The sequence below is a fragment of the Plodia interpunctella genome, chromosome 13 (genome assembly GCF_027563975.2).
Source record: "Plodia interpunctella isolate USDA-ARS_2022_Savannah chromosome 13, ilPloInte3.2, whole genome shotgun sequence".
Classification (NCBI taxonomy): Eukaryota; Metazoa; Arthropoda; class Insecta; order Lepidoptera; family Pyralidae; genus Plodia; species Plodia interpunctella.
This window is the reverse complement of record NC_071306.1, coordinates 10,035,934-10,060,363: the sequence shown is the minus strand read 5'-3', so window position 1 is coordinate 10,060,363 and position 24,430 is coordinate 10,035,934. Positions and strand designations below refer to the sequence as shown.

General features: G+C 36.9%; 1 protein-coding gene across 5 annotated transcripts in view; it reads left to right on the top strand.

Moving 5' to 3' along the window:
• The window catches only part of LOC128674868 (uncharacterized), a 59,747-nt gene that overhangs the window by 8,377 nt on the left and 26,940 nt on the right, over positions 1–24,430 (top strand). The window contains exons 1-5 of one of the 5 annotated variants that reach the window (XM_053753839.2): positions 575–683; positions 16,401–16,455; positions 16,820–16,931; positions 17,785–17,910; positions 18,028–24,419. In XM_053753839.2, the coding sequence (XP_053609814.1) occupies positions 16,402–16,455; positions 16,820–16,931; positions 17,785–17,910; positions 18,028–24,419 (6,684 nt within the window). In that variant the 5' untranslated portion in view covers positions 575–683; position 16,401. Of the gene's footprint in view, positions 1–574; positions 684–13,590; positions 13,649–16,400; positions 16,456–16,819; positions 16,932–17,784; positions 17,911–18,027; positions 24,420–24,430 lie in introns of those variants that run through there. The other 4 variants (XM_053753840.1, XM_053753838.2, XM_053753842.2 and 1 more) reach the window with 4 other exon arrangements.

Sequence of the window (24,430 nt, the reverse complement as noted above, 5' to 3'; positions counted from 1 at the left end):
ATGTATTGAACTGTTGTAAACGTCATCTGTTCAGAGTTAATGATTTGGGTCAGTCAAGTCATGATCATAAGAAACTGTAATTGGATGATGATTCACGACGGTACTAAGTAAAACAATATAAAATTGTACTTAAATAACACACATAAACCTATAGTATGTAAACATTTTCCTTGTTATTCGAAATAGGACATAACTATATCATTTGTGACATTCAAAAACAACTATACTTAACATTCGTAAATATATAGTGATGATGATGATTCTATGAAGTATATAGTAGCATAGCATAGTAGCCTATACACACAGTATAGTCTTTCCTTACCTTACAAAAATGTGCAATTTTGGTGCGTGATATTTACTACAAAATATCAGCCTTATTGTATGTTCAAGCCGCATAAATTAATTGCTTATCTTGAGTTTCTACGGCACGATAGGGATGCAGCTTTTTTGCGACATTTTGATCCTTATGGAAGTAACTGAAGGTGAATTAAATAATGAGTTATTAGAAGATGATGTCAGCTGATTGTCGCGATCGGCTCCGATTGTTTCCTCCGCATGTCTGTGGGCGCGCCGACACGAGCCGCAGCTCCGCAGCCAGACCGTCTGGCCGCGCGGCGCTGCTCGGACCTCACGACTACATCGATAGTGCCCACTGGACCTTGTGTACGGAACCTTAGTTGATGGTAAGTGACTGCTTCTTCGTCTGCTTCGCGTCTCGGTGAAATCGAAAGTGCTGTCGGCATGCATGTCGTGTCATTTCCATGGACATCGTATAAATAATGTTCGACTCTTTAAACATCACCAGTTCTCTAAAGTTTATACCGGAATTTTTGGCATTTTAATTTTACTTTAATGTACTTTAGGAACATAACAGAGTCGATGCTATATTTATTATGTTATTTATGTTTTGCTTGTCTTCTTCTGTTCTACTCTATTCGTTGGCCACCAAAAGCGCCCGATGGAAAATATCAATTTTCAGCAAAGATCATTAGATTAGTTCCAAAAAGATCGATCAATGATCGATCATTCGACAATTTTTTTCAGTTGTAATTGTCCACGATACCTGAAACTGTAATTAACTTTCATAGACATTGAAAAAAATTGAAACAGTCGTGCCTCTGCACGACCTGTTTTAACGGCTAGGACTGCAGGTAGCCATTTCTAATCCCGACTTGCTGTTCTTACACTGAACCACGTAGGTTAAGAATCTATTGAGTGTCTTCCAAATAAAACACGGCAGATCATGGCCCGGGGGTGACTGCGCTGGACGAGTGACTTTGGCTACAGCGTGATCTCATGTGGGGTTTGGTTATGGTACTCGCCACTATATCTGGTTACATACTTATTACTTACTACGCTGGCTCAGTGACCCTAAAGTGGATCTTGGCCTCCGAAACGAGAGTACGCCATAATCTTCTGTTCTGCACGGAGTTCTGCCAATTGACCGCTCCCAGCTCGTGCAATATATATTATAGGTTAGTGCTTTTTATTATACTCTACTAGTACGTGATTAGAAAATTTATGAAAGATTGTTCATCTTTTTGGAATCATGATGGATGTATTAATAATGTTCATCTCAATTTTAGGACAATTGTTAAGATATTTTACGACGTCACCGAATTTAACTGCATTTCCAGTTTCTTTCTTTGTCTAACGTTAACCTACTTTGGGGTCGGCTCTCGTCTTCATTTTACACCGTGTCTTTTAGTTTTGAGTTGGCGTGACACCGACTCGAGCTTACTTGCTTTTGGATGTCCTCTCCGAACAACTCACGTGTTTTTGGTAATATTTTTATTGAACTTATTATACACCCACAGTTCGCCGTTGCTGGTGAACATAAGTCACAGTTTCCAAAACTGGCGTCCGACCGGTTCCTCCTCGTGATATCATTGACATCATACAGCTTTTTGGAAACCACGTAAATGCATTAATTTCGCAATGTATGTCCATCTATAATTTTTAAATTGTTGAATAAGTTGTTTAATCGAAGGCAATTATATCAATCAGTAGGTACTACGTACAAGTACCTACTAATTCCATGGTGCAAGCATATTTTGACCTGGTGACAAACATTTCGAACCTTCAAAATTACTTTCAAATGTCATTTCCCTGAGCGATTCTTTACAGAGTACTTGTTGCTTCCCGGCCCCTAATCGACGATACATTCGTCTCACTTCTCCTTCTCTTTTCTAAGCGATTTCCCTGTTGTTGCCGCCGCTCCGCCATAGAGCGCCGGAGCTGAGAGTCCTTACATTGGTTTTACACTATAAATAAACTACTACATTACTAACTTGTACAGTGCAATGTGCAGTCAACTGCAGTTCCTTGCTCAAAATTGGAAAAAGACCAGGTTTATGACGCCATATTGCGAATAAAGTTAAACATAGCCTTGGCTCTAAAATAAGTATTACTGTAACTATGACTAATATGTTGACGCCGTCTGTCTGTGGGTTAGCAAATCCTTGCTAATACACCTTTAATAATATTGATTCGCTGCCATATGGTCATTTACTTGTCGCAATAAATTCAAAGAATAAATATTTTTCTGGTCCCCATGTTTATTATTACTGCCCCACATTCAAAATGTGTTTTCTATGACGGCGTCTCAGCGGTTATGTGTATGATGACGGAGACGTCACATATTACCTGTTATTAATGTTGCTAACAATGTAACAGAACTTGGCAATGCCTTTGTATATAGCGTCGGAGAACATGTTCGTATAACAAAGTCCAACCGCTGTGGAAGACGTTCACAAATTAATATATCACGGGTCGTCCGCGGCCGTGACGGCGAAACGGCCGAACTGGTTCCGGAGATGTAGGGCGACCACGCGAGCCCAGCGAAGTAAAGACATTACATAGAAAAATACAAAAATATGAAGGAAATTAAAGATTTCGATTAGAACAAGAAATACAAAATTATGAAGTTAAATTCTTGATTTCGATTAGCACAAGATAATGAGAGAAGGCTGGTGTCAAGAAGTGAGACCTATACTCAGCAGTGGGCGGAAAAGAACTGACATGATGATAATGATGATTATTGATGATGAATTAACACTTGAAATTAAAATTATATAATACTTGGTTCAATAATGTACTTGAATTACTTTTTTTATAGTCAACGATATGTTCTAGCCTTACAAAAATAAATGAATTATCATTGGAATATGCATTTAAGCGCGTTATAAGAGTAATTAAAAACCGCATATTGTCTCAGTGGTTATGTGTATGATTACATAATACTAAAATATTCAGCTACCTGAACATGTAACATAATACTTTATGTAATGTTACCTATTTCTACTAAGAGCAATGTTTGTTTTGACACAGTGCTTTTCAATGTGAGCTGTTTACGAGGTCCACTCGTAATATCATACACTTATATGGCAGTTCAAGTCAGAAGGCTGGTTCATTACATCGTAAACATTTATAACCAACCGAAGCTTTGAACATTTAAGGCTTTATTACAAAGTTCAAGACATGTACGGACAGAAATTAGTTAAAAAGACACTAAAATAAAGCGACTAGTAACAAATGTTCTATATTTTGTTGCACACCAAGATTGCGGATTGGATTTGGAAGAAGAAGTAGAATGACTAGCTTCGAGCGACCTTTCCCGTAGCAATTACGAAGTAAATTCACAAACCCTAGCCACATTATAATCGTATGTATGTACCACACATCAATGTAATATGTGTCCCATACACATATCATCACTCATATCTCGCTCATAAGTCATCAATTTATTTTAACAAAATCACTCTAAAAGATAAGTGGAAGTCTTATCTGTTAGAGTGGAATCTTACATTTATTTTTGTTTTATTTATTTATTTTTATTTTGACATGTCAAGAGTAGGTCATGTTTTCTGTTATAGTTTCAATTCCCGAACATGTATAGTTCTTTTGGCCACCGTACACGTCTCGTATCCTTGGACGCGCGCCGCGTGAAGGCTGGCCCGTGCTGTATCCCATCTACATGCGATTCGGTGCATTGAGTGCATTCGGGTAATGCTTGTGTGATGCATGCAATCTTAGAGCTCTTGCAATTTTGTAGTATATGGTTACTTTTCTAAAGACGCATTTTTTAATAGTGTGTATGTTCAGGCATCTTAAATGAAATCTGACTCCAGATAGCAAAAACACTTGATAAGACAAAGTATTCTGTGAATTGAGTAGTTATCAGAGGTACACGTTTGTGACAATGGTTGGCTGCATGTGTGCAGTGCTTGCAGTGTTGTGAAGAAGCAGCGTAATTGCAGGATACTGTAGCAAAATAACCTATGCTAGGTGTTGCAGTTGGTCACAGCTAGCGGTGATCAACCACTTGACGATCGGTGGCGCAGTGGTAAAGTTCTTGCCACTCACCCGAGAGGTCCTGGGTTCGATCCCCGGTCGGGCCAAGATGGAAAATGATCTTTTTCTGATTGGCCCGGGTCTTGGATGTTTATCTATATATGTATTTGTTATAAAATATAGTATCATTGAGTTAGTATCCCATAACACAAGTCATTACTTTGGAGCTAGCTCAATCAATATATTTATTTATTTACTTACAATCAGGTAGACCACAAGCCTGTTTGCCTATTAAGATGTAAAAATCTGTTATCTTCGCGTGTACTGAGTTGCAATTTGGCTGAGACACCCGAACATTGCGGTTCGCGTAAATGAAAATTTTGGCTCCGATTTTATGATCTTTGTAGATGCTGTTGTTGTTTATGATCTGTCATGGCTATAGTACATCCAGGAAAGAAAAATATACGACATCTACGAAAGGATATGGAATGGCAAATGCATGTCGCAATAATGTAGCATATAATGTCGGGTGTATTCTTGTTGCACAAGATTCTGCCCTCTTGTTCTGCGCAGTGACTGCCTTTTCTAAAGAAACTAGAGTTCTTCAGGGTCGCTTCACGCGCTCATTACATTGGTGTTGAATTTCCACAAGCTTTTAAACCAACTTAGAAAACGAAGGATTTATTTAACAATATAACATTGCTTGGGTTTATGTAATTTCGACATAATATTTGTATAGAAATTACTCCACATATAAATACTTCCAATATTATGTGCTGCAGTGTAACCTAAGCTGCCAGATGGCTATACCATCAAGTTGACAAAATTTATTATCAAAAAGTTGGGGGAAACCGATGGGGCAAGAAGGAAATTCTCCTAGTCCTAGGGCCCTGAACTCCAACGCAATGACTCTGGAGGAAACAAGATAACGTTAAAATTATACGTGGTCAAAAAGTATACAAAAACATGTTATGATTGTGATGAATCTGATAAAAATAAACATAGATATAAAACAGGATTAACCAAGCTGAAAATCGAGCTGAGCAGTTCCCCTTGACAGCACCCGTTCATGAGTGGACGCATGTTCATCTCGAAGCTCCAGCATGATTGAGGGAACCAAACAACATTTCCTTCACAACATACATGAAACGAAGTGAGGAGAAATGCCTAAACTATGTTTTGATGATCGACGTTTGACGTTTAACACGACCTATACCCACATAGTTGTTACATGTCTAATGTAAACAATCCTTTCCATCCTCCAACGTTCCCAGGACGCGTAGGCGCCGCAATATTTAACTCCAATATTTGATCACGCAAATCTTTTGTTTGGAATTGGAACACACAAACACACCAACGCCCAAACTTTGAGTTTTAAAACATCTTTATTTCCTTCGACATTTAGTTCAATTTGTCTCATACATTCATCTTTGCAATCTTTGTCTGGGAAAAAATGGTTCTTGTTGCATTAGAGGTTATATTATGACGCCGGCATTGGATAAACAAGTTTTTTTTCTGTTCACTTTAGTTTTTGTTGCATAAAAAATACTTAATATTAGTTGGTAATTTGTCACTCACTAATTGATCGACGCATAAGCGTGTTCATGGATTTAGTAAGTACTTCGTTGTACGGGGTACTTACTAATTCCATGATAATAAATCTTGTAGAATGTTTTAAGTAACTGCCTACTTGGTATACTAGTAAATAATACAAATTTAAATAAACATTTTATTCGATTAAATTAACGTTTTTGTTGTTTATGTTTTAAAAAAACTGTATTGCTACTCTATGACACATTATTACGTATAACCAACTCTATGTTACTTGCTCTAGTTTCTACGTGTGACTTGACCACATACCTACATATTAAAAACTTATACTTATATTAATGACATTGACATATGTTAATTAATTTGTTTTTAGGATTTGTTAGGCAGATTAACCTATATGTTAATCTGGTCTCTAGAACTTTGATTAAAACTCTATAGTTTTAACCAAAGTGTTAGAGACCAGAGTTCGTGGTTCGATCGGGTTTCAGCGCGACTACTGTGTCCATGTGAACATGTGGTCCTTTCAAACCTACCACGGAATTTCTCAGAATAAAGCATAATATGTCACTAACTCCCCAGCTACTTGAATGAATGAAATTAAATTAAAAATAAACACAAAACAATGAATTAATCATAGGCGAGTACCGAGGACTCAAAAATGTCTGTATTTTTTTTTTGTTTTTTTTTTCTACGTTACAACACTTTTTGAGCAAATAATATTCGGGAATTACTTAAGTTAACACAACTACTATACATGAACGATTTTGTATATACATTATAACAAAATCGTTTATTGATCATAATTAGATGACAGCATCTGTCAAGCATAAACCCGGAACATGAAGGCTGGTAAAGATGACTGATGTCCGCGACCGTCCGTCCTCGTCACATCAGTGACATCAATTGATGTGATGGTGTCACGGGAGTACATACGTTTTGATACGGTTATATTTTTGCCAATCATTACTTTGTATCAATTTATGTTGATTGATTGATTTAATGTCATTGCGAGCCATCATTTAGCCATACGTTTTCTAGAGAAACTTCCAAAACGTGTTTTTCATTATCTATATATTTTTCATTAGAGTGTAATGATGCTAATTTCTAAAACCTGCAGCGTTGATGTGACTTTTAGTTCTTTATTGATACCATGTAAAATATCTAATGATTTCTAAAACTTGTGTAATTTGTCTTTCTTCCTTGCTCCGAACTTTTTTTGAAACAGCCTCAATCACTTCTCATTCCCCGATGCCACTCACTGTTATTATATACTTCCTCAGATACCCTATACACAGTTCTATAGATCCTAACAGAGTCACTGAGAGCGGCGGTGGGCGGCAGTGCGCGACTGTTTGTATCGGCGATCATATAATGGAGGTGACATCATGTATCAGTTCACCTGTGCTGACGTCACGATCATTCTATTACCTCCTTCAGACACGTCTGCTCATTGAACGTCGAGATGTAGGTACATAACCGACCCAATTTCACCATCAGTGTCCATTTGTGGCTATCTTTAGGCTATTAAGAGCTTCGGATAACTTGTTGTTTACCGGACCGACCGGACATCTTATTAGATGTACCCGGAGGTCTAGTAAACAACAATATAAAAACGTTATGTTATCGAAAACATTATTTAACACTAAAGCCTTTGTACCCGTCTGTTCTATTAAATAGTCCTATGGTTCTACCATAGGACTATTTAATAGAACAGACGGTTAGTATTTAGTATTAGTTAGTATTAGTTCTAACTAATGGTACTTTTTTCTCCCTAGTCCTATGATTTAAAACAATAGAACTAGTGGAACTCTCTAGTGTCACCTGTTCTACTAAACAATTTCACGATAGAACTAGTGACGTGACCTAGACTGCGTTATCCAGGATATGTATAAAATTTGACATAAAATAAACCGTAAAACATAATACCCCTTTTATGGAAAGAATATAACAAATTACTACCTTACTACTAATTTACATTTGCATAATGGCTGTTTGATTGAAAAGTAATTTTTAAATAATTTCTTTCTACACGATCGATGCAAATTCACGGTCAATAAACTTATAATTTTAACAACAGAACACAAAACTGAATATGTAAATACTAAACGGCAAGGTTACGACACGTCAAACTAAGTTTGTATGTGTATGTGTCCCCTCGGTTCCCGCGCGGCCCGATCGGATTGGATCTTATTGTTGTTCAATTGTTTTTTATTATCTCCAGGATCTAAGGGTAACATTATTATGTTATCAAAGGAAAGGGCTATAAACTTTTGGACAATTCACAGCCGATTGGCCAACAACCAGTGATTATTTTTTTTAAAGTCCATTTTTCAGATTAATGCGATTCGCGACTCTTAGCACTTTAAATCATTTTTGTTCATGTCAGATGCCTTTAGGCGAGTTAAATCTGATACTCTTGCTAACAATTAACACAGTCGAAAAGAAGAATACTTAAATGATTCACTTATATTGTAGAGATGCTTTTTGACTTCAGAACTGTGACGTAAGCTGAGATTGTGAGACACTCTTCATACATTCATGTCATTCATATCATAAGGAAAAAACTGTCTGATGAGTTTGTTATTCTGAAAAGGCGATGAGTTATTAAATCATTTATAAAACTATTTGTTAGTTTAGCTTAGCGTCTTCTTTCTGTCGAAGCCAGACTAGGTCAATGTTGGCGCCGTGTCCGCAGTGACGTCACACGCCGCTTTCCGCAAAACCGTAGGCACGTAGTTTGCACCGAGAGCTGCCTCGGAATTACAATCACAACACAGTGAAAGTCAGGGGCAGGTCTAGAGTATCAAAACGAAGAGTTACATGTGTCTTAAATACAAATGTACAAGTTTAAGGAAATTCTTAGCCTTGATAATAACTTTAAAGCATCGAAAGTTTCAGTAAAACTATATGCGTGTGTCCACCAAATATATTGATACTATTAAAGACGTATCACTTTTCACGAAACAGTTCTACAAAAGTAGAAGGTGTTAAGTAATTTAAGTTAAGATATCAACAAACACAAATACACTTACGTAAAGTGATGCGATTCACTTTATATCAATACAAACAAAATAAAAATTAAATTCAGTTAAAATACATAATTATATCACTTGACACGAAATCACAACTTTCGGCTATGAATATAAGACACAAAAATAGCATTTTATTTTCTGGAATGTGTAAAAATTTGAAAACCGACATTACCTCAGTCTTCACTGTACATACAGATTTCACCGAATTCCTTCCAATAGATTTTGTGTGATTGGGTAAAAATTAACTTGATGACAAACATACAAACTTACGCATATTAATTAGACTGCTGTTCCCACGGGAGCGAAGCTCCGCGGGGCATTAAGCAAGATATTCCATACTTAATTAGAATTAATTAATGTCAAATGATTGTCTACTTTAGCAGTAATATTGATACAGTAGAAAAATATACAGTACTATTTTTACTAAGAACAATAGGTATTAAATATTTATCGGAGGTGCGCACACGTTTTTTTTATTTTGAGGTTTGTTTATTAGTTCACAAACAGTTTAGTTGTGCTCACGATACATTAAAACAGTACGTAAGCAATGTCGCCTATTTAAGAAAACGACTTTGATTTATTTTTTCTTCTGCCTATATTGGTGTCCCACTGCTGGGCAAACCCTTCCTCTTTCTATACTATTTGTCTTAATTATTTGTCTACAAATCTCTAGCCAGGGCAACACTTTGCCCTCCCTTCAAAAATACTATAAATTTTTTACCCCTAATGTCAAGACAAGGCGCGTTGATGTTTTTTACTCGCAGATTTCTTATCAGTTCGAGTATTTTTTAAGTTAATCAAAGCAGCTGATATTGCGCGGATATCTAGGAAAAGATTAAAACTATTTTAAAAAAATGACTTAAGTATGAGTTCTATGTAAAAAATTAAGCTGTCTCAAACACACAGAGACTCCATTCCACATACGAACGACCAAATTTTTAAAAGATTAACTTTTGCTCGGTGTCGCACCCTTATCACTTAGTGATGTATAAAATAGATGACAATCTCTCAGATCTACTGAATATATACATATAAAATTTCGTCAAAATCGGTCAAGCGGTTTCGGGGGAGTATTGCAACTAAAATTATGACACGAGAATTTAATACCAATTTAGAGGATTTATCACCCGCAACAGTGACCCGCGCCGCCGCCGGCGCCCATCTAATGAGCTATTTAAATTCGGCTTCACAGAGCGTCTTCGATATTTAAATAAGTACACTCCACTGCATCATCACGGTACCTTGAAGGTCTTTATGCGGTGGTAATACGCGCGGATTTGCAATGAATTTCTATACGTTGATGTTCTGTTGACTGTACGTAAATATTTATTGTCTGTATTTGCTTTGGTCGTGACTGTCTTTTATTCCTATAAGCCGTATTGTCTGATTAGAAAGTATTAATATTGTTAATGTGTAATTTATTAATATAGTCCTAAAATTATTATTATAGTCTTTTTATTATATCATATGCTAATTCTTAAGATGCATTAAAATTCGTTTACAATTTTTTTATTGACACTAATCTTCACCGGCCTTCACTAATATTATAAAGACAAAGGGTATGTTTGTATGTAGTGGGGAATCCTCGGAACCACTTAACCGGTTTCCTAAATTTTTCCACCAGTAGGAATGTTATTTCTTAGTGTCGCGGGAGCGGGGCCACGAAATGCAACTATATTCATATTTTAAGATCCTTTTATTCAGGGCGACGTCGTCCAGACATTCAGAGTAATTCCCGAGTTTTTACGGCATGTAGGTACTTCTTTCTCTTTAAGACTTTCTATCTCTCTCTCTCATCAGAGCTTTCCTGTTCCTTCTTCCTGCTTTCCTACTATTTCTTCTTTACTTCATACGGTCTTCATCCTCAGCTGTCATAGTACTAAATATTAGGTACTTAGATTGCTTAAAATGACTTCTGTAAGTGACCATGTGTTTGATCAATAGCCATATGTTCTGTGGGTGTTTGCTCAGAATCCATTGTCTCGCGGCCGATGATGTAAATACCAATAACTAACGACTTAATGAAATTACTCGTTCCATGCAGTTGATGTTATTATCGATATTTACATAAATCACGAAACGACTATTATTCGATTACTATTATTCGATATATTACGAACTATATTCATACAGTTTAAAAGCTATTATTCAGGATTTTGTTTTGCTACAATGCTACAATCTTTTTCGTCTAAACAGTGGTCGCCCGCTTCTTACTCCGGAACGTCTGTGCCGAAACTGATCAAGTAGTTTTGATGTTATCGTTACAACAAAACAACAAAAAAATCGTTATAAAAATCTAAATCCTTTCTCTTTTAACATAATAACTTATTAATGAATTCAAATTGTACATAGAATTGTACATAGACTGTATATAAATAATAATTATGTATAAATAAGTATATAATAAGTAGTCCACCACTGGTCGATATTATACATTCTTTCGAAGGAATGTGTCCCGTCGCGTGCGGCGCGGGTGGTCGCCCGATAATGATATTTGAGACTGATGCTGATAGCGGAGGAGAGGTGGGTCACCACACCGTGTGACCTAATTTTGAAACTTGCCCAAGCTACCTACAGGGATTATATTTCAAAACCGTCTGTGCGTATGTTTGTACGAAAAATTGATTGTGTGAAAACTGTTTAAGCTTACCATTAAATAAAATGTTATAGTATGTCTCGTGATTGGTTTTCAAATTAATATTTTTATCAAAGTCGTACAGCTGGCCCTAAAAACATAAGTTATAAAAGGTGGTTGTTTTAATGATATCAGACGATATCAGATTTTAAGACTTCTTCATAGTCGTATTCCTTATGGCTGAGGGTCGTGGTACGTGGAATGAAACACACGTAACAACTTTCTTGGCATTACTAATGGAATGGTATGCCATTGCCTTCTCAATTTCACACACAAGTTAATAATCAACAGGTGCAGGTTTCCTCACGATATTTTTCCTTCACCGGAAGCAAGTGGTGATCTATGAAAACTACTATACAGGAGTCGGATTGGTATACAAACTCATGTGGCACGAGTTGGATTCAAACCTGGGACCTTTTGATTCACAGTCTTAACCATTACACCACCACCGCTTCTTTTAAGTACTGAGAAGGATATTAAGGGTAAAAATTCAAAATTCAAATTCAAAATTCAAATCATTTATTCAGAAATTAGACCTTCACAGGCACTTTTTCTCGTCAATCTTTATATTTATAGTTATTTCTCACAAGCTACAAACTACTGGCATTTCGGAACGACCACTACTGAGAAGAAATGCCGAAAGAAACTCATTTGAACAGTGTTGGTCCCTATCATGCCAGATCGGCTTACCATTATTGTTTCTTACAATTTTTTTTTTCTTTCTAATAAAAAAAAGGTAAAATAAAGGAGTAATTGTACACGTTACAGCTTTACGAAAAAGCATTTTTCCATGTCATTTATTAAGAAATTACACAGATTGAGTGAGTTAATACTAACTCTACGAGTACTATATTCTATAACAAATATATAAGATACTGAACAACCAAGACCCAGGTCAATCTGAAAAAGATAATTTTCCATCTTGATCTGACCGGGTTTCGAACCCGGGACCTCCAGTGTAGCAGTCCGGCGTGATGACCATTGGGCCACGGAGATTCCAAATGCACGTACTATCAAAATGACAAAAAACCAATGTTCATTCAAGCAACTATATTTATGCATATCTCACACATGTAGCTCTTGACTGCTTAACAATCGCAATAATGAACTGAGAACACTAGTGTGTAGTGTAGTTACCTCAAAACAATTGATGACGTTTACCTCGGTCGTTGACCCCATGCCCGGGCCACTAACATTTCCAGTTAAAACGTTAACCGACTGTTTTTATGGTGGATTAAAAGCATAACGTTTGAGTAAGTGATTATGGAGTGAATGACATTTGAGTAGGTAAATAATACGAATATGTGAAAATTGATGGCAAAATGTAATTTTAATTACACGTTTTATTTCTTCTTTCTTGTACTACGTCGCTGACTCAACAACCAGAAGAGGATCTTGCCTCCTATACTAGAATTGTCCCATTATTTTCTATTCTGCGCTATTTCTTGCCAGTCGACTACATTGTACATATTTACAATCAAATCGTTTATTTCGTGAACACTAGTACAAGGAGATGTTATATAAGAATGGGTTTGTGATCTCTGTCATACAAAACTTATTTATGTTACGTAGTATTATTATTGGACTACGGGAAAATTTACGCAATTATAGTCGTCTTCATTTAATAACAGGTTGATAATTAATGTCTACCAATTACAACAAAAATGATTGATGTGGTTTCTTGGGTTCTAATCCTAGTAGTAGCAAGTGCACGATGCTGCGCCGTCAGCGTCATCTCAATCACGACTCGGCTACTGCTGTGAAATTCTATGAATATTATGTACTGTGACATCTTGCGAAATTTCCAAATTTGATGTAGAGAAGAAAATACGAAAGCCGGCCATGGGTTACGACGTTTTTTGGCTGAGAAAGTAACTGGTAAAACGCTCTAGTGACAGACAAAGGCAGAGTCCCATTATTTAATCTCAACCATTGAATCCTTATCATTGGAATCCATTCCATCATCACTTCGTGTTTGTTTGTCGACGTCGACAGCACTCAACCGATTATACTCGTTTCCAACCCGTGTTTTCCAAAATTTCCTCAGTAATGTTCGGAGGCGTCAGACGAGCGCGCGGCCGCGAACGCGTGTGACTCATACAACATATACTGAATATTTTTATAACAATGTGCCAAGGTAGGCCCACTTGTGAATCACTTTCTTATGTCGTCTATCACTGGACAGACAGCTTTATAAAATCTATTTCTACATAATATACCTATGCTGTAAATAATAAAACTTCGCAATCGAGATTGGTGGACTCAATGTCACATATATATTTTACTGTGATTTTATACGTACGTAGTTAGTTCTTCTCCTAAAGTATAAAGATTTTTATACTTTAGATACTTCTTACCCGATGTCAATGAACATACATACATACATACATCAATGCCTACAATACAAAATCTTATTGGTCTTCACAAGATTCGCCGAGTCGACACGCTGCGAAGAAGAAAGAACACACAACGAAAACAATGTTGTGAACAGTCTAATAAATGTTGTGGATAGTACAGTCATAGTGAATGTCTTATCGATATATCACCACAAATGTCTAATGAGATGTCGCAAGTTGTGAACATGTGTTCACACCTCGACACGCCTGGGTCACGAGACTGCACTAAACAACAATAGGAGATCGTAAATTCATGTGTTTGCCACAAGTTTGGTAACTGTTAAGTGGGCTTGGTCACCAAAGGCGAACTGGTTGACAGATTATAAGCAAAATGGTACAAATATTTTAACGTATTTTTTAAGGTTCGTCTCATATCTGTATTCCTTATTTTAACTTACTTTGTGTACTCATAAAATTCAAATTTTCCATGCTACAAATTCTTCAAATTTCCAAATATCTAACAAAATTATGATGTTTTAAAAGGACAGGCCCTACGGACAGGTGTATGCTATACCCTCTGAGAAACAGCTGAAATATGTTTGAATGTTTAAAAAACTTTCAAACATATAAACATTTAATAGTATTTGATTGATTACTTAATTTAAACACAATATGAATCCTACTCAATCTAAAGCAATGAATCAAGCCTGGCAGACGATGATATATGTAATCTAAGCTGAATATCTAAACACACAATGACAGTGAGAAATGGCTCGGCCCACGTGGCCTCCCTTACTTGGCGCAGTCCAAAATGTTCTTAAAATAAGGTTTTCAGATAAATTTATTATTGTAGGCGTAATGGACTTCTGCAAAGTTTTGTGTATGCGTATGAGATATATAGCATTCCTTTCCTTCCAAGAGTTCCTTCTTTCACTTTTCATATCTTCTTTATTTGCAACTGTCGCGGCATTGTTGGCACACTCGTACATAACTATTTTTTAGATTTCTATCGTTGCTGGTTATATATTACATAAATGTTGATGAGCGCCATTTGCGTGAAAATAGTGTAAAATTTTCATGTTTCGTTAGCTGCCAGTTATCAGATCTCAGGCACATAATATCAGTGTACATTTTTTTGATATATAAGTCATTATATAAATACGTAGGTATATTAAAGTTATAGATATTATTTTTGTAGATCTGAACTAAGTTCAAATATGTGGATGATAAACATCTTATTTCTATGAAAGCTTAACTCGGTCAACCGACTGGTGCACTACCATTGAGTCAGTCGACTCAAAAACTCGAGTATTCCTTATAAAGCCAGATCTCGAAGCGGGACAAGGGCGGCAAGCGCCAGCCGTACATGGCCGTGTGGTGCTTCGGCGGGAAAACTGACAAGGTTGATTTTTTGTTGCAAAGGCATTGGCTTGGCATAGTACGGTGTACAGACAGATCCCATGTGGAGGGAAAGTGGATTTTATTCCAAAGAAAATGCCACCGGAATAGGCACCTATTAAATCTAAACCTCTACATTCACACGTAATAGGTGTCAAAGCTTAAGTGCATTTCATTTAACATAAATAAGGCAGTGAATTATGTAATTAATTACCAAATTAACTCTAAATTTAATTTCAATTAGTGTTGCCAATTTCGCACCTCAATTTGCCGAAAATATAGAAACTGTGACGATACCTATGCCTATTAGATATTCTACAAAAAACGACAAATTTTTAGGTAATTCTAAATTAATTCCTAATACATCCTTTTTTCTTTCTTGGATGGTCATATGTGGGACGTTTAATGATACGCTGTAATTATTGCTATTACGGTTGTACACTTACGAACATGAGTTTATTCATATTGTCATATCAAATGGATTGCATAATGTATTGATCTTTATTGGTCACATCGTCTGCGCACCAAGGTCGCTCAAACACACACAAATAAACATAAATCTTTCAATATAAAATATATCATAGTTGGCCTCGTGTGTGCGTCACTCCGCACCAAGGCTCCGCACGTTCATGTCCCGTATTATATTATTCGCACACCCCGAACAGTTGTGGTGTAAAAAAAATTGGAGCTGTTGTACTGGAATTGAACCTTCTTTGGGATTGGATTCAGTTTTTAATTTTCTTATTAACTATATTTAAAAAAAACTGCAGTAAACATTTTTTTTAACAATGACAACTTGATAATTTTATCTGTTCGGTGTTGATATAAAAACAATTAGAGGCAATACGATATCAGCACAAAGACAACCTCACTAATTAACGAAACAGAGACGATGATTAAATAATAAAGGCATTTATTTCGGTGACTCACAACCATTACCGATCAAGGCTGAACAAGATAGCGTTTTCGGCAGCAGCTGTTTTCTACAGCGATCGTTTCAGACTAAAATCTTTGCCATCGAAAGTAGATAATTTTTAATTTTGATAGGTATCCTAACCGGTAATCCTGGGAAAACTGTGCTATTTGAAAGGTTTTTATCACTAAAATTTTATTAAAAAACGTATTATATTATACTTATTTATGTTTTGTCGGCAGGATGTCTGAAGGAGACGTGACTTTGATCCGCGACGAAGACGTTCTGCGCCGTATGGTAAGACACTCACATCACGTTCTTATATTGTTGGGTTGACTGAGTCCTAGAGCTTCTTTTCTTTAATAAACTCTGAAAAACATATTTAAATTTGTCATCATAAACCTATCTGAAACTCTATGCTGTAGCACAGTATAGTAAGTACAGTAAGTATGACAATGTCGAATTAGTTTTCCATTATACCTAAAATTTAAAACATTTATTCAGATCGTCAATAAATAACCGAAAAGAGACAGCGCCTTAGTAAAATTTTTAGCAAAAACTACTCTATGGTACTTTCTAAATATTTCTTGCCAGGCGCTGACATTGTATTGTAATGTTGAGAACATTACAATACAATGTTTTAATAATATATAAATTGCAGTGGCAGCAGACGGAAGACTTCTCCCGCAAGAAAGAGATCCGCGCCCACATGTACAAACTTCGGGAGGAGCGCCTGCGCGACCTGTACTCGTCCGAGCCTGCGCAGGCCAAAGGTAGGTACACACTCTTACTCCTATATTGCTGCTATCTAGCTAACTATCAAGAAATTAGGAAAGGACGCTTTTTAAAAAGTGTATACCTTAATACCGGCTTTCGGATTTTTAATGTAGGTATCTAAGTCCTTACCTATTTCATGATTTTTGGCCAACGGAAAGTACTCCAGTTTTTGATTCATTAAAAAATTTTAAAAAATGCTATTTTCGCAATAAATATTTTTTAACGCGTTGACTTACTTTCATTTTTTTACAGTTAAAAGACACCTTAGACCCGAGTACTTATTTGATAAAAATTTCGATTTAGGTAGTAGTAACTCTACGTGATTTTGAGAAAAATGGTCTTGACAGACGGACAATCTTATAAGGGTTCCGTTTTTACCTTCTCCGACCCTTCATACATAAAAAGTCTTTAGTCGTTTGTATGACAAAAATAAGAATTCATATTTGACAATGGGAAGATGTTTATCGCAGGACGGCATCGCTTGCTCATTTCTTAATATTTCTATAGTAAATGGAGATGGAGGGGATCCTTCACCCCCTGCCGGGCAAAGGCCTAAGAGAGGCACTAATAATAGCACGAAATAAATAAATAAATAAATAAATATATTAGGACAAATCACACAGATTGAGCTAGCCCCAAAGTAAGTTCGAGACTTGTGTTATGGGATACTAACTCAACGATACTATATTTTATAACAAATACATATAAATATACGAAATGAATAGCATTTTCGTCGTTAGGAATGTAAACTTAATTATTGCGACTAGCTATATATTTCGTGGAAGCATTTATATATTATATTTATTGTTTATTTTGAAACCACAAGAGAGTTGTGCCCGCCTTCTACAGGTTGTGAGTTCTCGTCGACGCAGGGACACGTCCAGTCCTTCGCGGACCAGACCTTCCAGTCCATGAAGAGCAAGGAGGTCCGCGACGCTGGCTCCCCGCCCAAGGAGTTCACGTACCGCGGCCAAGGTGCCTACCACGACGTCTAAAATAGCCCTAACCGAACTAACGCTTATTAACTCTAACAGGTAACCCACGACACTATCACTACCAAAATTAATAAACATACAAATATATCTGTTTCAGATTTGAAAGAACTCTCCAATGCCGGGTGGAACGTGGAATCCGAAAATAAAACGACAGATGATGGACACACCCATGTAAAGTCTGTCAATGCTAATATTGAAGGGCGTTACGACGTGGAAGGTGGAAGGGGACAGTTCGCAGCCTTCGATCAACATAGGCAAGCCGTCACCGAGTATCAAGACGAAAACAGCAGTCTAAAGAGAAACGAGTGTGCTTCCAACACCGCTGCTCGCGAACAAGTCGTCCGACAAACTGATGACGGCACACAGATCTCATCTACCACCACCTCCTCATCTTCCTCGTCCAAGTTCCAGCAAGTGTCGTCCACGAAAAACGAAACAGTGCCATATTTAACTAATGATGACTATGACCGACAAGAATCGACGTATGATACTAACACTAACCAAGAGTCTAGGAAACGACAGGTCAACCAGACTGAAGAATTTGAACGCAATTTGAGAAGGAGTGACGTCGAGACCGGAGAGTTGGTCTCAAGAAAAATTGATTATCCTGATGAAAATACGAAGGTTGTAGTAGAAACCAGATGTTTGCCAGATGGTACTCGTGTGACCAGCACTAGAAAAGAGTTCCGAGGAACACCTGTAGTGCAGAAATACTCGGAGCAGCACTCTCATCAGAGCCGAAATGAAACTAAATCATCTTATACTTCAACTCACAAAAGTTCAGACATTCGAGAATCATCATCAAAAATTATACATGACAGTGACGAGAACCGTAACACTAATATTGTAGATACACAAAAAAAAGTTGATAACTTGGACTTTAAAAGAAAGCAGACAGAATATATTGTGACTGAAGATAGCCATAAAGATCAATATGAATACTCATCTCAAAAACGTAATGACCAGCTGTATAAACACCAGGAAAGAGAAATTTATCAACCTGAAGGGGCTACTACGATCACTAATAATGACAGAAATGAAAATCGTAAGACTGAGCATGTAACGGATAACACTGAAATAAATTATCAAAAAACCGTTGAGAAAACTGTTGATCAAAATGTAGAGAGAAATATTTCAAACGACCAATATCAGACAACTTATCAGAGTGATTTTACTCAAAAGAACAAGATTAGTAACGATTGGAGTCCTACGCACCAAGCTTGGGCTAGTACTCTCCGTGCTGATACTCCTTCTACAACACGACCATCAACAAGAGCTTCATCTCCTGGTATGAGAACAGACCGGTCAAGCACAGCATCACTGAGAAGTAGTGTAAGTCCTGACAAAACTTTCAGGAAACCTTTTAGTTGCGGTGCCAGTCCGAGTAAGGTAGACAGATGTTCACCAACACGTAGTGCATATTCTAGTACTTACTCAACTCATTCAGTTACCAATGATAAAACAAACAGACACAATAGTCCAGAGGGACGACCGCCATCATCTGGGCGCTCACCAACAAGGCAAAGTCCTGAAAAGAAACCCTTTGATTCATCTCGTCAAAGACCAAGTGTAAGTCCTGAAAAGCGTCCTTACGATTCTCCACGATACAGTGCTAGTCCCGAGAGAAAGGTGCCACATTACCAGAGTCCAACTGAAAATGTATTGCAGCAACAAAGAGACGTGGTTTCTACTCGATTTAGCACAAGCCCTGAAAGAAAACCTTTTCATAAAGACAGTCCCATTACAACCCATGCTAAAGCAACATCACCCAATCTTCCAACAGATCAAACATCTTATTCAACGCGACGTAGTCAAACGCCTGAGAGGAAATACCCTTCTGAAGACAGTATTGCTAAAAGATCTAGCCCCGAAAAAACACCATGCAAGCCCGATATTTTCCGCGAAACTTCACCGAAGAGGCTAACTGAGCATAAAGAACCTTCTAGAACATCGAGTCGTAGTCCTGAAAAATCAGTCACTCACAATTCTAAATCTAGTCAAGGTCGGGAAAAAAGTGAACCTAAAATTGTGAAAGATAACAGTAGCCCTGTAAAAATACCTGCATATATGAAGCCAATCGATGCCAGAAAACAAAGCCCAGCAAAATCGCCTAGTCCAGTTCGTAAAATCAATAAAACAACGAAAGTGACAGAAGATCATTATAAATTTATTGATGAAGAAACTAAGATGTATACTAGGAAAGATGATGAAACGACCACTACTACGAAAAAACACAAAGCGTCTAATGTTGATGATCAGCCTACGGGACATGACAACCGTGACTCTCCTGATCACTGTCGATCCAATTCTCCATATTCTACATCAGCCACTCGTTCTACTTTGAGAAAAGGCTCTCGATCTCCATCACCCCCTAAGGGGCCTGTAACATTCTACCAAGATAACATGGACACGAAAACTACTTCTAATATTCATACTGATAATTTTAAAGATAACAATGATATTACAAAATACAGTATTGTAAAAGAGTCTCCAGTTAAAGAACCATCACCAACTAAATATGGTACATATGATAAGAAACAGCGATACTCAGAGGAAATTGACGAACATACAACAATAACAGATGACGTCCGGTACGACTCATCAATACGAGAAAAATCTGACTTTTCAAGGAAATCCCCTAATCGTTCTTCATCTACAATGAAAACGTCTCCACGGGACAGTTTATCGCCGAATAAATCTGTCAACAACAAAAAATTCAAACAAACAATTGACTTTATATCTACTGAGAGAACTACAGAGGAAATACATAAATCAAATAGAGATAGACCACGACAACTTGTCACTCCATCTACAAGTCCAACCAGAAAACCTAAAACACCTAAAACAGTTGAAACAGCTCCATCCACTGGGCAAAGTTCTCCTACCACTTCTGTAAGCGAATTTGTATATTATAGCTCTCCAAAAATTGAAACTTCTGAAATGGTTACTGACCTCGATGATCAAGAATACCTGAATGAAGTCGATATGAGTAATGAAATTACAACTATCTACAAAAGACCAGAAAATCTTGATATAAAACGATCTCCGTCTCCATCTAAAATACCTTGCCGATCTTCCCCACAAGAAAAATCACCTGTAAGCAGTATTCCCAGGAAGAGCTCATTAAAAAAGCCTTCGCAAAATATCAAGCAAATTTCTCCCATTGAGAAACCACCTTCCAGCTTTCAAATATCTCCAACAGTCGAAATACAAGATTTTCCTGAACACAAAGTTGTAAAAAAGGATTATCCCGAAAAATCTGATACACCTACCAAGATAAAACCACCCTTAGAAAGACGTGAGACTTACGATGAACGATGTCGTAAGATATTAGGTATGGTAAATGATGATACCATCACATCAAAATCAGTTAAAACTGAGGCAATAACAAAAGAGAAGGAGTCAATTCCAAGTTCACCAAGCATATCTCCTTGCTACAGTCCTAAAGAAGGAATGCTAGATAGTCAAACAAGAAAGAGCAAATTCAATAATACAACAGAAAATGAAAGTGACAGCAAATATACAACACAGTCTTTGATTAGTGAAATAGAATTTCGTGTAAATAATGACCACACTGATGTAATTAAAAATAATAAGACTACTTCTAGAGAGCAGTCACCTACAAAACTTGAAGATATTACAAATTTCGCAAACGTTACTCACAACGAATCAACTTCTTTTTACGATGTTGACGATATATCTAAAAAAGTTACACACAAATCGTCGAATAAAATAAGTAAAGATGTAGAGACTAAGTCACCAATTCGTTTGAGTCCTGAAAAGAGAGTAAGTCAAAGCCCTGACAGAAAACCTAATCTAAAACCCTCCCGCACCCCATCCCCAACTAAAATAACTACTACGGTGACTGAAATTACTTCTGATTTCCTAATGTCTGAAAGGGAAAAAGAAATTCTAGACAAAGTACAAAAATCACTTAGAAAGTTGTCTCCTGAGCGTGGTGAAAAATCTCCTAGTCGTGAAAGAAGCCCATCTAAAACTACCACTAGCTTGCAACACCTTGACATCACCGCTGCAAGTGACGAAGTTCGTGAGACATCTTTATTAAACGAAAGTGATGAATTAGCTGAACATAAAACCAAGATAATTGAAAAATCTGGTCTTTCTAATATCAATCACAAATCATCTAGCAAACCATCATCACGAAATGTTTCACCAGTCAAAAAATCTCCAACAACACCTAAAACTGAACAAGCACAAATATCACCTACAAAGCCTAGGAGTACATCACCCAAAAAACTTGCAAGTGCTGACAGACCTCTGTCACCACAAACGCAGAAAGTAAGTGGTATTAAACCCAGAGAACCTGTTACATCTAATTTAACACGTAAACCAACATCTTCAGCTATATCCACCACGAAAGTAGACAAAACAATTACAACTACAGATACTAAGAAAATTTTGAAACAAAATAGTTCGACCAGAATCAATACCAGTAAAATTACACCTAATAAATTAACAACAAAATTCTCAGAACCAGAAATGAAACGTACATCCACTTCTAAAGGTGAAGTTCACGTAACACGTTCTCCTAGTGATAATTCCATAAAACCGAAAAATACTTCACCTCAAAGAATGCGCTCAAAACCCGAAATACAAGTCAATGATATTTCGACATCTAAGAAACATGTTACCACAACTACTACCAATAAATATCAGAAAACAATATCAAAGCAATCACAATCTCGACTTCCTAACAAACCCAAATCAGCAACCGCTCTGAATTCGTCTACGGATGAAAATGATATAATAATCGATGTGCAACAGGCTAAATCATCAAGAGAGAATTCACCAGACCGTATATGTCCTACACCAGTTGGTTTCATGGAAGATGTTGGAACACCACGATTCCCCGATGAAGTGAGTGAACCTGATGACGAATTTTATAAACGAACTCATCATACTATTCAGGAAGCGGAATCTATAGTAGATGATATTGTTGAAATATGTGAAGATGATGAACTTTTTGTCAAACAAACTAACATTAATCGTGTAACTGGGTCTGATGAGTGTCTGCTTAATGTAAATGATAAAGTTTCTAAATTTACTAATAAAGTTGATTCAGTTAAAAAGCCGAAATCAAGTACAACACAATTCAAAGATACTGAAAAAAGAGCTCACTCTGATTTTGTTACTGAAAATATGAAATCGGATGAATGTCTACTATCAGTTTCTGAAAAAGTTAATAAATTCGCTAAGGGTCCAAGGGATACAGAAGATAGTAAAAGTCCTTCGCGAAGGATTGTAGACGAGTATGATACAGAAACAGTTTACCAAGATGACTATACTAAATTGAGTGTCAATGACAAAGCACATTTATTCGTGGAAACTGCAGAGAATGCTAAGACTACAAAAGTAAAATCAACCCAAAAAGTAGAACGTCCGGACTTAAGTAATGTTGACGAATCACTCAAGAGTGACGACTGTCTTCTCAGTGTTTCTGATAAAGTTAATAAATTTGTAAAAACAGCTGAGCAATTTTTGGTTGAAACAATAAGTGATGAGGAAAAAGAACGAAAAATAAGAGAACAGCACGACAAAATTATGAAAAAGATTGTAGATATTGATGATGATACACCAGAGCCCGAAAAAGTTACATCACAAAAAACTGAAATTGATAGTGGCATAAAGAAGAGAAAGTCTTTAGACCACCATGACGAAAGTTTAAAATCACTTACAAAAGAGACTGTTTCATCTCACGCAAAATTGAAAGAAACGGGTAGTCCTAACATAAAACAGACAGAGAGAACACCTACTGTGAAAATAACTACACTCCGTAGTAGTGAAGCAGTTAAAAAAGCGAAGGCTTTGTTTGAAAATATAGCCTCCACAACTCGAAATGCTAAAGACATTACAACAAACAAAACAACCAAACTTACTGACATTGGAGTTATGAAAAAATCTCCAAAAACTGACTCTACAATAGTACTTCCCCCATCATCTGAGGACGCTTCTCCTAATGTTACTGACAGTGAGGTTGATGGAGTCCCGTATAGATCCCATCTCATAAATCGACCTTCTAGTAGTACATCTACTCGTCTTCAACCCAGCAAAAATGAAGAAAGACCAAGAACTCCCAATCGATTGACTCCTCAACCAACGGGAACCTCGAGGACAGTATCTCCTTTGCGTCATGTGGAGTCAGTTACTACAACTAAAACTGTATTATCGCGATATCCATCGGGTCAAAGCGGCGAAGTGCCAAAACCAACTAAGGATATAAATGAAAAAGCGGAGAAGCCACAAGACAAAATACCTAGCTATCAGCGTCCTACAAAAACTAGTCAAAGTAAAGAAGAAACAAGGGTTGTGGAAGAAACAGAAGTTAGTAGCCGTCGAGGAAGTGGAAAATTTGGAGTTGAGCTTCGTCGCACTAGTGTGGAGAGATCTACAGTGAGCAGTGAGCGCCGTCGCAGCGTCGAACATCCTTGCATTGAAGACATCTTCGATCTCGACCTCCTGGAACAAATGGTCAGTACGAA